Source organism: Epinephelus moara, chromosome 10 (genome assembly GCF_006386435.1).
Source record: "Epinephelus moara isolate mb chromosome 10, YSFRI_EMoa_1.0, whole genome shotgun sequence".
Classification (NCBI taxonomy): domain Eukaryota; kingdom Metazoa; phylum Chordata; class Actinopteri; order Perciformes; family Serranidae; genus Epinephelus; species Epinephelus moara.
This window is the reverse complement of record NC_065515.1, coordinates 23,708,960-23,721,032: the sequence shown is the minus strand read 5'-3', so window position 1 is coordinate 23,721,032 and position 12,073 is coordinate 23,708,960. Positions and strand designations below refer to the sequence as shown.

The window sequence follows — 12,073 nt, the reverse complement described above, 5'->3', positions numbered from 1 at the left end:
ATCACCAATGACATTCCCATGGGGCAGCATTATGTCACCGTATAGGCACTTGGATTGGGAATTGCAGGGTCACCAGTACAAGTCCCGATCCATATCCATCAACCTAACTTGTATGTGTTTAGTGCTAATTAGCAAATGTTAGCCTGCTATAACGCTAAGCTAAGATGGAGAAGATGGTCAACATAGATCCAGGGATGACGTTTTCCTGTAGGCCGACGTGGAAGTGGTTGAAATGAAACAAGTTGTGCATTAGTGTTTATTTCTAGACGCGTCTGCGGTCATATTCATTCTCCCTATAATTCTGTTTTGGTCTTCACCAACTTCAAAGAAAAATATCCTTCTCTCTAGCTGCAAAAAGCTCCACGATATTCACCACCTACTTGCTAAAACTCAACACAGTGCTGAGGGGAACTGCAGATTTGGGTGATAAATCTCTGGTCATTAACACAAGCAGCCACTTTCACAGACGGAACTGTGCAGCTTTAAAGTTTTGGTCTTAAAAAGGCCAAATGAGCACATGAGGCATAGAAAATGTGACACTGGCACCAGTTATTGCTGGTGTTTCCCTGGTGTGTAACAGCTCCTGCCTCCTGTCTCCTCCCGCCTCCCACGCACTTCCTCTCCAAACAGGCAGCTCCGAGATGGACTCCTCCCTGAGGCTAATGGTGATGGTGCAGTACTTTTACCCGGCTAATTGCAGACAGCATGGCAGAGATTAGATGTTTAATATCTCTGTTTGTGTTTGCTGGTAATGCTACGAGGAGGAGCCGCAGGTCAGAAGGACAGGAGGCCTGCAAACTCTGTTGGGTATGGGATTTTAGGTGGGAAGATGTCATTAACAAGATTTGGGGTTGGTCTAAGGGAGTGACAGTGTGACATTACTGTGGTGAATCAAGTAATTAGAAAGACAGAGAGGACAGAGGCAGAGCAGAGATGAGGTGATGCTATCCTGACTGGAAACATTGGGACTTCACTCAAAGTCAGAGGAGAGCCTTGAGGGGAGCAGCGATGTATCCACCCTCTCAGTCATTAGCACAGACTTCTCTCTTATTCATGATGTGCAGATAAAATGTCTCTGTAGTTACTTCAGTTAAAACACTGAGATGCCAACCTGCACTTTACATTTTTCAGTAGACTACCTAACATGTATTGATGAAAATTCCAAAACTAACAAATAAAGATGCAGTCTTTAAAAAACAAATAATCCCAGGCTGTTTTTCTTTGACAACATATATCAACAAGAAATTCTTGACACTATCTTATAAATCATAAACTGAGTCTGTTATAATATTTGGTCTTGGTATGCAAACCTAATAGGCGACTTATTGAATTAGCTGATAAAGGTGCATGTCAATACAGGTGAGCAGCAGTAAGACAGTTTCAATAGCTCAGAGGAGTCTGGCAAAAGGCATACTACCCCCTTGTAAAAGAGTTTCCTTTACAGTGGTGGTATTAAATCTCTGGCTGGAATTGATCTTAACATTATCTTTTAAAAGGTGCAATAAAATAACTTAATTTGCTCTGTTATTACCAGCAAGAGATCCCTGTTTGTTTGAGTCTAATTATTTTTTTCTAACCTGTTTTAATTAGTTTTTAATCATTGCTATCATTTATTGTTTAAACTGGTAGTGCATGTTAGTGATAGTGTTTTTTTTCTCCTGTTTGTGCACAACAGTCTCACAGAAATACATGAAATGAACACAACCTTTTAGCAACGCATTATGTTGGAGTGGGCGCAAAACGTGTTAAAATTACATGCTGGCAACCAACACATTCTCACTCTGACTTCATCACATTTTGACGTTTGGTCATGGACTTTCCACGACCACATACGACATGAAAGGTACCCTGGGTGCATTGGTTGTTGACGTTCTGGGACACCGTGCCAAGTTCTGCCTGTTACATGCATTGTGTTCTTTCAAAATGCACTTATGTTTTCACAGGAAATTTAACGTTTATATACAGTCTCTTCCAAAATAAACGCACTACGTCAGTACAACAATGTGAATTGAGATTTTTCTTCCTCGAACAACTATCACACGTGGTTGGGTTTAGGCAACAAAACACGTGGTTAGGTTTAGGAAAAAAGAACAGGGTTTGGCTGTATAATCTCAGGACACAAACACTGCTCTCCCAGGTGAAGGTCGGTGTTTGTTGGACTTATCCACCTCTCCCACCTGCCCTACTCAGATTTTCGACATCTTAGCTTTCTGTTTTTGCCCCACCGTGTTTCCCCCTGATGCTGCCAAGCGCTGTTAAACTATAATGGCACTTGGCCGCTATCATGCCGCGTTAAAGGACAGCTTTTTTCATCAGCAACTTTGGAGTGAGACCGGGTTGTGGCAACACGAAAACAATGCCAATGCAAAGTCTATTATAAATGGTCGCAGTTTTCTTTTGTGAAAGAGTCGCAGTTTGGTTGGGTTAAAGAAAAGAGACACTTGGTCATGTTTGGAGAACAAGAAAATATTTGGTTAAGTTCAGGAAAAGATTGTGCTTTCTGTTAAAATAACTACATACACGTATGTACTTTGCCTAGTCTGTAAAGTCACATAACGACTTTGACTTTTGGTTTCACACGAGACTTGAACAATGCCCTCCTGATGAAAGTCCATGTTTGTTTGACCACCAGCCCTCTGTCCACCACGATAAAAGATCCTCATTAACTTTGCATTTGCATTGTTTTCATTTTGCCAGCATGTCATTTTAACACTTTTTGTGCCCACCACCACATAATGTGATGCTAAGACTGGGAATGTGCTGAATGTGCTGAATGCACATTTACCATTTGGGACAATAAAAGATAAAACTGTTGTTTTTTCCCCTTCAATACAAAAATGAACTTATCATAATGAATAAAATAAATATTTATCAATGACTTCAAATTCCATGCAGGATTTATCTTAGATTGGATTATAGTTCATAGTTATTGCATTGGCTCTGTATATGGTCTATGTAACATAAGAAGTAGGAGAATTTCTGTAGCCCTTAAATTAACATGTTTCTTTGATTTATCTGAAATGTTTTCAAAGACAGACATTAGCCTGTGTAAAACACTAGCGAACATGCTGGTTCTTCTTTATTAACACAAACATTGTCACCTCATCTAAAATAAGTGCAGTGATGAAGTGTAAACCAATAATGACATGAGCAGAGATGCTGTGGAACTTTTCCTTTAATTAAAGTATTTCACACCCATTAACACAGTAAGTAACAGCTGTCAGTGGTTGTAGCATCACAGTAAAAAACACCCGCACAGGCTGGACGCACAACAAGCACAGCAACCAAACACTGAAACCAGCTTCTATCATTATCTACGTCTGGAGAGAAATAAAGATTTCACTGTCAAGTAATGGACGGCCGCTTTTCAGTTTCAGTTTCACGAGAGAACCTGTCAAGACAGGAAGACTTGAGGGACACTTCAGCATATGCACAGTATATATATATATATATATATAAAAAAACTGAGGGCATTAAATGAGACCGTCACTTACATACAACATCCAACTGACCGCCACTCTCAGTATCTCACACACACCGGCACCTACACTTCATTCAATTCTCATTTCAAATGTTATCAGTCAAGCCTCTCCGGACCTTATTTAATTAAACAGCTGTGGAGTGCAGGGATACGAGGACTGATTTCCACCAGCAGGCTGGATAATGGGAACGTAAATCTGGTAATTCCACTGTGGATCAAACAAATGTCAACATTTGAAATAACCAACCTTGTTTTTAAGCACATGATCAGCGCGACCCTGGTTAAGGTGACGTTTGTTTGTTGGTTAAACACTTTGATCCAGAGTGAAATATGGATTGGATAAATTGTAATAAAATTTGGCACAAACAATCCTTGTCCCCAGGGGGGTGAATTCTAATTGCTTAGATTATCAGCTGATATGGGGCGTCGGTGGCTTAGTGGTAGAGCAGGCGCCCCATGTACAAGGCTGTTGCCACAGCGGCCCGGGCTTGAATCCAGCCTGTGGCCCTTTGCTGCATATCATCCCCCCTCTCTCCCCCCCTTCACGCTTTCTTGTCCATTAAAGGCAAAATGGCCAAAAAAAATATTAAAAAGATTATCAGATGACATTTTATTTACCTCACCAACAGGCAAAACTAGTACAAATGGGCGCACAAGCCCAGGCGCACTACTCCTGTGCCTGAGACTGTTACTGCGGAAGTGTTTTAAATTGTAAGGTTTTAGTGAAAATGCTCATGTTTGGGAAGTATTGAGCATGCAACTGGATAAAAGGGACTTGGATTATGATGCACGAGTTGTGTGAGAGTTTGGAAATAGATATTTTGTTATAGTTTACTGTGGGGACCCCTTTTACTTCAATTCATCAATATGTATCTCCGATTTTGGATTCTTCGTTCATCGTTGGGGAATGCTAAAAAACAAAGATTTCTCTTACAAGCCTAACACAGGGTGAGTAATTGATATACAAAATGGTTGTTTTGTGGGTGAAGTATTTCTTAAATAAGACAACTTCAGAGGTGCTGGTAGGCGTATTATTTTTACTCACTTCTAAATAAGCCAAGCTAGCACTTTCCCCATTTGCTATCTTGACACTGAGCTAACGCTAACTGCCTCCTGGCCCTAGCTCAGATATGGTATCTATCTTATATCATCTAACTCTTGGCAAGAATGCAAAAAAGAAGCCTTTTTCAAAAATGTCAAACAATTCGGCGATCACAGTCCAATCAGCATCAGCTGCACTTTGAGACTGATGCTAAAATAACAGGCTAACAGGCTAACATGCTAACGGTAGCAGGAAATTGAGCCTATAGCCTATATCTTAGACAGATAAAAGTAGAAAAGAAATGCCCCCTGTTCAGAGGATGAACACTTTTACATGAATTAGGTGATAACAACATCTTCCCCACCAGTTATGAGAACCAAAGTTAGCTCTTTGTTTTTAACCCATTCTACAATTTTGACCATTAGCTTGCTAGCAAAGTTACTGACTAGTTAAATGGAGAGGAGTGTTTAATTTTTTTGTGACTACCTCAAAAGTGAATTTTTTTTACTATTTGGATGTTTTGTCTTGTCAGATAGTTAAACAAACTACAGCTGGGGAGAAAATAGGACTATTTTTTCAAGTGAGCTTTTTAGCACTTCTAACTATAGTATGTATAACAGATGGATGACGACCCTTCACTTCCTCCCACTGTACAAAAATGAAGCCAAAATATCCCCAATACGGCTGCTGCCATCTTGCACTGTTGATGTAATTTGGAGCCAGAGTCTGCGCAGTCACCATATCTGTAGCATTCAGTTCACAAGCTTTTTATAGCATTAAATATCTAATTAAATCAAACTTAGGCTATCAGAAAAAAAACACACACTGTGCGGAAAAACTTGATTTGATGTGTAGTCTGATCTTTTCTTTTATAACTTAGTCCAGTCTTAGTCCAGTTTGTGCATGTGTGTGTTCGGACCTGTGTGTAATTGACAAACAGAGTGAAAAATTGAATTTCCCCTCTGGGATTAATAAAGTATATAAAAAAAAATTAAAAATTAAAAAATTAAAAATTATACTGCAGCCAGCCACCAGGGTGCGATCAAGATTTTTTGGCTTCACTTTTGGGCAGCTGTCAAGTCACCCATCTTCATTACACAGTCTATGCTTTGCAATGTATATGCTAATCCAGTGCTTCCCAGATGCTCCAGCCACCAGATTTCTTCTCAGTCTTTGACTCAAGGTCATGCGCTTGGCAATGTCATCAAGCTAGTTTTCTGTCTCTGTCAATCAGCTGTCCATCATTAGTCACTCACTCTACAGCAGGAAACAGCACTTCAGAATAAAAGCTCTGTGCTGGGAAATTCATTGTACTTCAAAATAAAGTGTTTTTTACAGACATGTTTGTAAGTCATCAAATATATTACAGATTTTTCTGAGCTTGAGGGAAAGACAAAGAAAGATAAACTTTTTAAAAAGTTGAAACCTCTAAAAATGTTAACATCTCCTATTAAGCTCTCAGATATGTTTACTGGCCCAACTCTTCCACATTTGCAGAATATGAATCTGTGACAAAGCCTGGCCATGACTACTCAGATAACTGTGTATTATTTTTTCTCCCTGCATTCATTAAATGATGAGCCACATGAAAACAGTCAAAGCAATTAGTAACAAAAACAGGACTTTGTTGGACAGTTTGCAGAACTCAGCACCCACATTTCAGGTGTATCATTATAAACATTCCTGTCGGTAGCAAATCCTCATCTAGAATCAGAGCACAAGGCGACTCACCACTGCACAATATGAATCCACTGAAATTCATTACCGACACTACTAAAGTATGTTAGTCATGCTAGAAGGAACTTCAGGAAGGGTTCAGTAACAACAGGGTTGAGTACAGTTCAGGAAGTCTGAGTAAAAAATACAATAACTCTACGAGCAGGCACCGAATGTTTGCAACAGAGATTACAACAGATCACTGACTTTCACACCATAACGAAGCCAACCAGCAGTGTCACTGTATATATAGAGAGCGTATATCAAGAACAGTGCCAGGACTGAGCTACAAACACCAGACGAGAGTAATCCTCTCAGAATTAAAGTGAAGCTTTGGGGCAGTGTGTCAGACAGACACCTTGGTAATTTGCATCACTCTGATGTCTCTGTCTTCTCTTCTCTCCTCCGCAGAGAGAGGCGAGAGCTGCTGTTCACGTATAAACACATGATATTGTTTTCCTTGTTTGCCTCATTTCTTTTTTAAAAACATGTCTTCCTCCTGGGCTTCATTAGAAACATAATTAAAATGCCTCTCATCAGCACGTCTCACTCATTGGTGCATAATTGGCATTCTGCTTGTAGAAACTAGTACATATCTTTACAGTACAAATCCAACACGTGATTCAAACCATTTAAAAGCATTTTACAAAATACTACATGTTGTACATAGAAAATCAACAACTTTGGACGAAATCTCATGCTAATCAAAAAACACACACACACTCTCTGCCTCTCTCTCACACACACACACACACTCTCATACAGTACATTGTAAGGCTTTGGGGTTTCATAAAACTTTGAGCATGTCATGCAAACACCAGTGTGTCAGTGACATATTCATGCCATGCAACTGGTTCTCTGCACTGTGACACGAGTGCTCTTTTTCTTCTCACGTGAGACATTTAATACATTTGCATGCACACAAGTACTGTATTTGTCCACTGCCGAAACTGTGACTAAGGCAGCAGCCTGGTTGCATAAATCGACGACTGTTTAATTGTGTTAACGTGACGAACATGTCTAATTTACACAGTAAAAAGTGTGACTCTGAGTCACCTTGCCTCTCGTCCCACTGCTATCAAAATGAACCAAAACGCAGTTAAATCTGTAAAATGCTGCTACTTTAGAAAAAAGAGAGAAATATTTGACATGTCTGACTGAAGGAAAAACTCCTCAACTCATCGTCTTGGCTGTTTTTGGTGTTGAGAATCCATGCAGAATAACATGCCAGCAGGTCTGAATGCAGAGTGAAGATGTGGCAAGAGCTGGTTGCCTAGTTGCACAAGATTTAATCAAGGTGCCCACACTGGATGAGGCATGCATGACGTCCACGCAGGTCCTTCATAAGGCTCGAGAGATTTCATCAACCAAAGAGAAATTAAGAATATATCAAATATAGGAAGTTTATATATATATATATATATATATATTCTGCACACATATCCTTCTTTTAGCACATTCATTGATTCAGTGAGGTGGGTTTCATGCAGTTAAAGATAGAAGTGTTCGCTACTAAAGACATTAAAAACCAGGTACCCAGCACTGCATGGATTTCTGTCTGTAGCTGAGTTTTAAAACCTTTTCTTTTTAAATAATACATTAAAAAATATGTGAGTGCAGGAGGAATATTTCAACCTGTCTGAATGTTGCACAGAAGCAATCTTTTACTTTTACTTTACATGAATTATAACGATTAATTAAAAAAAACTGACTTGCATGCGAAACAGGTTCAAACATTCTTACTACACAGGCAGATTTTTACAATTTCTGAAAAGAAAAATAAACTTTAAAGTGCCCTGTGGAGTTTTTGACCAGGAGTAGTGCTGTGGAGCAGTCATTGTGAGAGAGCTACTCCGCACTTCACATCCTGCTCCTGGTTTCACACTGATTTGCTAATCGACAAACAAATGTCGTAATGCACCGTCAAATGCAGTCGAGATAAAGGAATGATATCAAGCAAGCGTGGATGTAAACAATGCAGGGTTTTAAATATTTAAAATGGGTTTTATGGGGAAGGAAGTGCATTTCACACATTTGGTAGACCTGGGGGATTCACACAAAGCATTTTAGTAAAACACATGTATACAGATGTCTTTGAAAACTGATATTTTCCTCTACGTTTTGGATTCTTATCCGCACTTCAACAGAGTTTTAGGTTACTAAAACTTTTTTCTAATATCTAAGTTCAAAGATAATGTGGACGGACGTTGTTTTTTTTTACAACAGAGGGGAAAATATCTGTTTTTAAAACATCTGTACACATGTTCACGGGGCTTGAATGTGAAGACAATGTTCGATTGTTTAAAATAAAACTCCACAGGGCACCTTTAACCTTAATGTTGCTTTAATTTTACTAATTTACAGACAAAACTTAGAGGTTTTGGCAACACATAAATGTAACTGGAGTTCTGCTTTCTATTAATACAGAATCAGATCAGATTATGCCAATCATAGGACTTTGTGTTATAATTTCTATTTCTATCATGTGCATCTTAATGCAACTATTGTAGCTGCTCTGTTTGTCCCTCGCCTTCCCCAGTAGGAGGTGGGCCATGGCAACTGGGATCAAAGGGTCATTTGCACATCAGGATGTAGTGCCACTTCAAAGCTCCAATTCACAAAGGCATCTTTGTGCTGCACACATGGCGCGGCTGATGTACACTCGCTTCCTCTGCTGCCGTGGATTTATGTCACATTACAATAATAAAACCATGCCACACATGACCAACACAGTGCAGGCAAGGACAGCGAGACGGGCTGATGCACAGGTGTCGTCCAACCTTTGAACTAGACCTGGCTGAGGAAGTTGGCGGGGGAGATACGTCCAGGGAAAAAAAAACACCTTTCATCTGTCAAATTCATCTGTTGCTGTCGAGACCGGCTTGGTTTAATGAGCATTCATTATTGGGGATGAAGGATCCAGGCGAGCCTTGACCACAGTAAATCCTTCATCCGTCCACATACATCAAGAGGTTCATTTTCAGAGCTTTGCAGTGTTTTCAGATCACAGAAAAAAAGCCTTTCTTTCCTTCCAGGAATATATTTCAATTACTGGAAACCCTCCCTGCTCCTCGCCCTTCATCGTAACGTTCATTGTTTTCATTTAGTGGAACAAAAACAGCAATTTGAATAGAAACCAGTGCAAACATCTAATTTAAGTTTTAATCAGTGTCCTTGTTTTTTGCCTCGTTTGACCGCCAGGTCCCGTGGCTTTAAACCCCTGAGAGCAGCTTCGTCAGCGGCACCTCCCGCTCCCCCAGCAGGTTGTCCCTCTTGAGGCTGGTGCCTTTGTTCACCACCTTGAACTTCACAGACATGTTCTTCACCTGAACCGAGCTTATCGAGTCAAAGAAGAAGTCCTCGTTGAAGACCGGGTTGCGGCTGTTCTTGATGATGTTGCTCCTCTGCTTCTGCAGCTTGCCCGGGTTCAGGTAGATGGACACGCAGCAGTTGATGCTCTTGATGTCAACGTGCTTGTCGTAAAGACTCTCTGCCGCCAGGACGCGAATGAGCAGGCGGGATGTGCTGGAGTCATAGTTGGCGCTGATCCTCACTGATCCGCCTTTGTGCAGGTTGAGGGTTTGCTCCCGATGGAGCCCGTGGTCTGATCCTCCGGCTCCGTGGCAGGAGGGGACGTGGAGCCGTCGCTGGATGTTGGGGCTGGGCTCGGCTGAGCTGCACTCGTCAGTGGAGAGGGAGCTGTGGCGAGCAAACGTCCGCTTGGCTTTAACGACTTTGGCTTGCGTCTCATGGGTGAAGATCTTGAGCAGGGAGGCAGAGCGGGAGAGCAGCGGAGAGCTGAAGGGAGAGGACTCAGCCGAGGAGCAGGTGTCACTTTCTCCTCCGCTGAAATAACGATACGGATTCATGTGAGAAGTGTTGAAGTCAGCTGGGTTCAAGTGGTTCCCTGCTTCGCTGCTTCTCCCCTGGGTCCTTCTCTGGGTGTTTGGGGAGGTGATGGGACTGGTGAGCTCGCAGTGGAACAGGGACTCTTTACGTCGAGTGTGTGGGCTTTCCTTCAGGGTTGTAAAGCCATAAGGCGTTTGAGTCTTGGGCACATAAGGCAGGGACATTGCTGTCTGCGACTGGGGGTCTGCATTGGTGTCTCCAACATCATCAGCACTCTCTATCTGTATGATATGACGGTTTGCAGCTCTCAGCAAGTTCTTGGTGTCTCCTGCGATCTTGGCGACCAGGCGTGGACTTCTCGGGCTGCTGATCTTCTTCCCACTGCCGATAGTTTGCTCTGAAGTTGAGGGTTGCAGTCCTTCTTTGGGTTTCACAATAGTAACCTCAGGTTCTGGGGGGCCGCTGACCAGCTTTGGAGGAATGAAGAAGTCTGGGATCTTGTCTGGGGTGAGGACGTTGCTGTAGGCGACGCCTTTCTTGTCTCCGTTTTCCCCCTGCCGCAGCACACCAGTCTCCACCGATCCGCGGATCTTATCCAGAACCCACATGGTCCCACCAGACAGTGGGATGTGTGGGCTGCAAGGAGTCAACGCAGTCAGGTGTGTCTGCAATTAATAACACACAGAGAGGGGAGATGCAAATAATCAGAGGATGCTGACTCCACAGCAAGCAGAGGGATAAAAATAACCCCAAGGTGTTGCTCTGATGATGCTGACTGTGATGAAACCTCAAGTGTTTAAAGGATTAAGACTAAATAAACAGGAAATATTGCAGCACACTGAATCTGAGCTGAACTTCAGGAGCTATCGATTACACATGCTGGAGAGTAAAAGCTCTCACAAAGACACTAGAGCTACAGAGAGGCTTTCTCTGACGGACTGCTGTTCATTTACTCAGCTTATTACGTTTTAGGAGAGGGAAACTAAGAGCCAACATGTCTCAGCAGGCTCTCAGCAGACTCTAATATTCACAACATAATTATTATTTTTTTGGCAGAGTGGCTGCATTAATTGGTGATGTAAGAGTCAGAATAGATTAACAACAACAAAGAGGGCACTTTACTATTTTTTTTATCTTGATATTTTAGAGGACTACATTTAAAGTTCTTTATCAGCATTGCAGTAACATAAAATATGTGCGCACCCCCTTCGTTTGCATTTTATTCTTTAAACTACGAAAATTCAGATTTAATTCTGGCTTCCCATTGCGCAAAATAAAATAAAATTAAAAGAGAGAGAAAAATTCAGGTAAAAAGAGGTCAGAAAAATTATTTATAGTCGATTTAGTCAAATTTAATATTAATGTTTCTAACTTTAACTCGGCAACAGCAGATTATCTTTCTGCGTCTTTAGATCATATGAATTCACGAGTTTCCAGCAAAAAAAGTTGAAGAAAAACATTCAGTAAAAGTTACAGACGGATTTCAGTTCAACAGGTGCAAAGCTTCCTCCAATTGCGCACCGCTCCGTTTCCCAAAACATCCGTGTCTCCATAAAGTCTGTGAGCTAATACACTGCTCCTGTCTGCAGAAATATTTAAGTAATATACTCACAGCAACACAGACAAGGGGACCCACTCGTCTTTGTCCACTTGCTCCGTCAGTAACAGGTGTTTCTCCCCGGGTAAGCCTGTGCGCTCCGCGGCGCTGCTCTGCGCCCTCACACGGTCTCAGCTCCGGAGCGCTTGCCGTGCGTTTTATAGACGGCACAGGGCTGCAGCTGACCAATAAGATCCAACTGTGCGTTTCCGTGTTTCCCAGCAGAACCAACTAGAACACACACTGGTTACATATCAGAGGCAGAGGAATCTGACAGGTGGGTTTCATGTTCATAACCAACACTTCTCCAGATCATGGTGTGTTATGGAAACATTTGTTCTGCAAGTACTTTGTCACTGAAATTGGTTATAAGGAAACAAACATCACA

The 12,073-nt window shown here is 41.6% G+C and overlaps 1 protein-coding gene across 1 annotated transcript; it reads right to left on the bottom strand.

Annotated features, from left to right (window-relative positions):
* Positions 1-3,164: 3,164 nt before the first annotated feature.
* LOC126397110 (C2 calcium-dependent domain-containing protein 4C) lies at positions 3,165-11,812 on the bottom strand. The gene is made up of 2 exons (XM_050055622.1): positions 11,701-11,812; positions 3,165-10,753 (listed from the first exon to the last, which is right to left on the bottom strand). The coding sequence occupies exon 2, from the start codon at positions 10,694-10,696 to the stop codon at positions 9,452-9,454; it is 1,245 nt and encodes a 414-aa protein (XP_049911579.1). The 5' UTR covers positions 10,697-10,753; positions 11,701-11,812; the 3' UTR covers positions 3,165-9,451.
* Between the last annotated feature and the right edge of the window lie 261 nt (positions 11,813-12,073).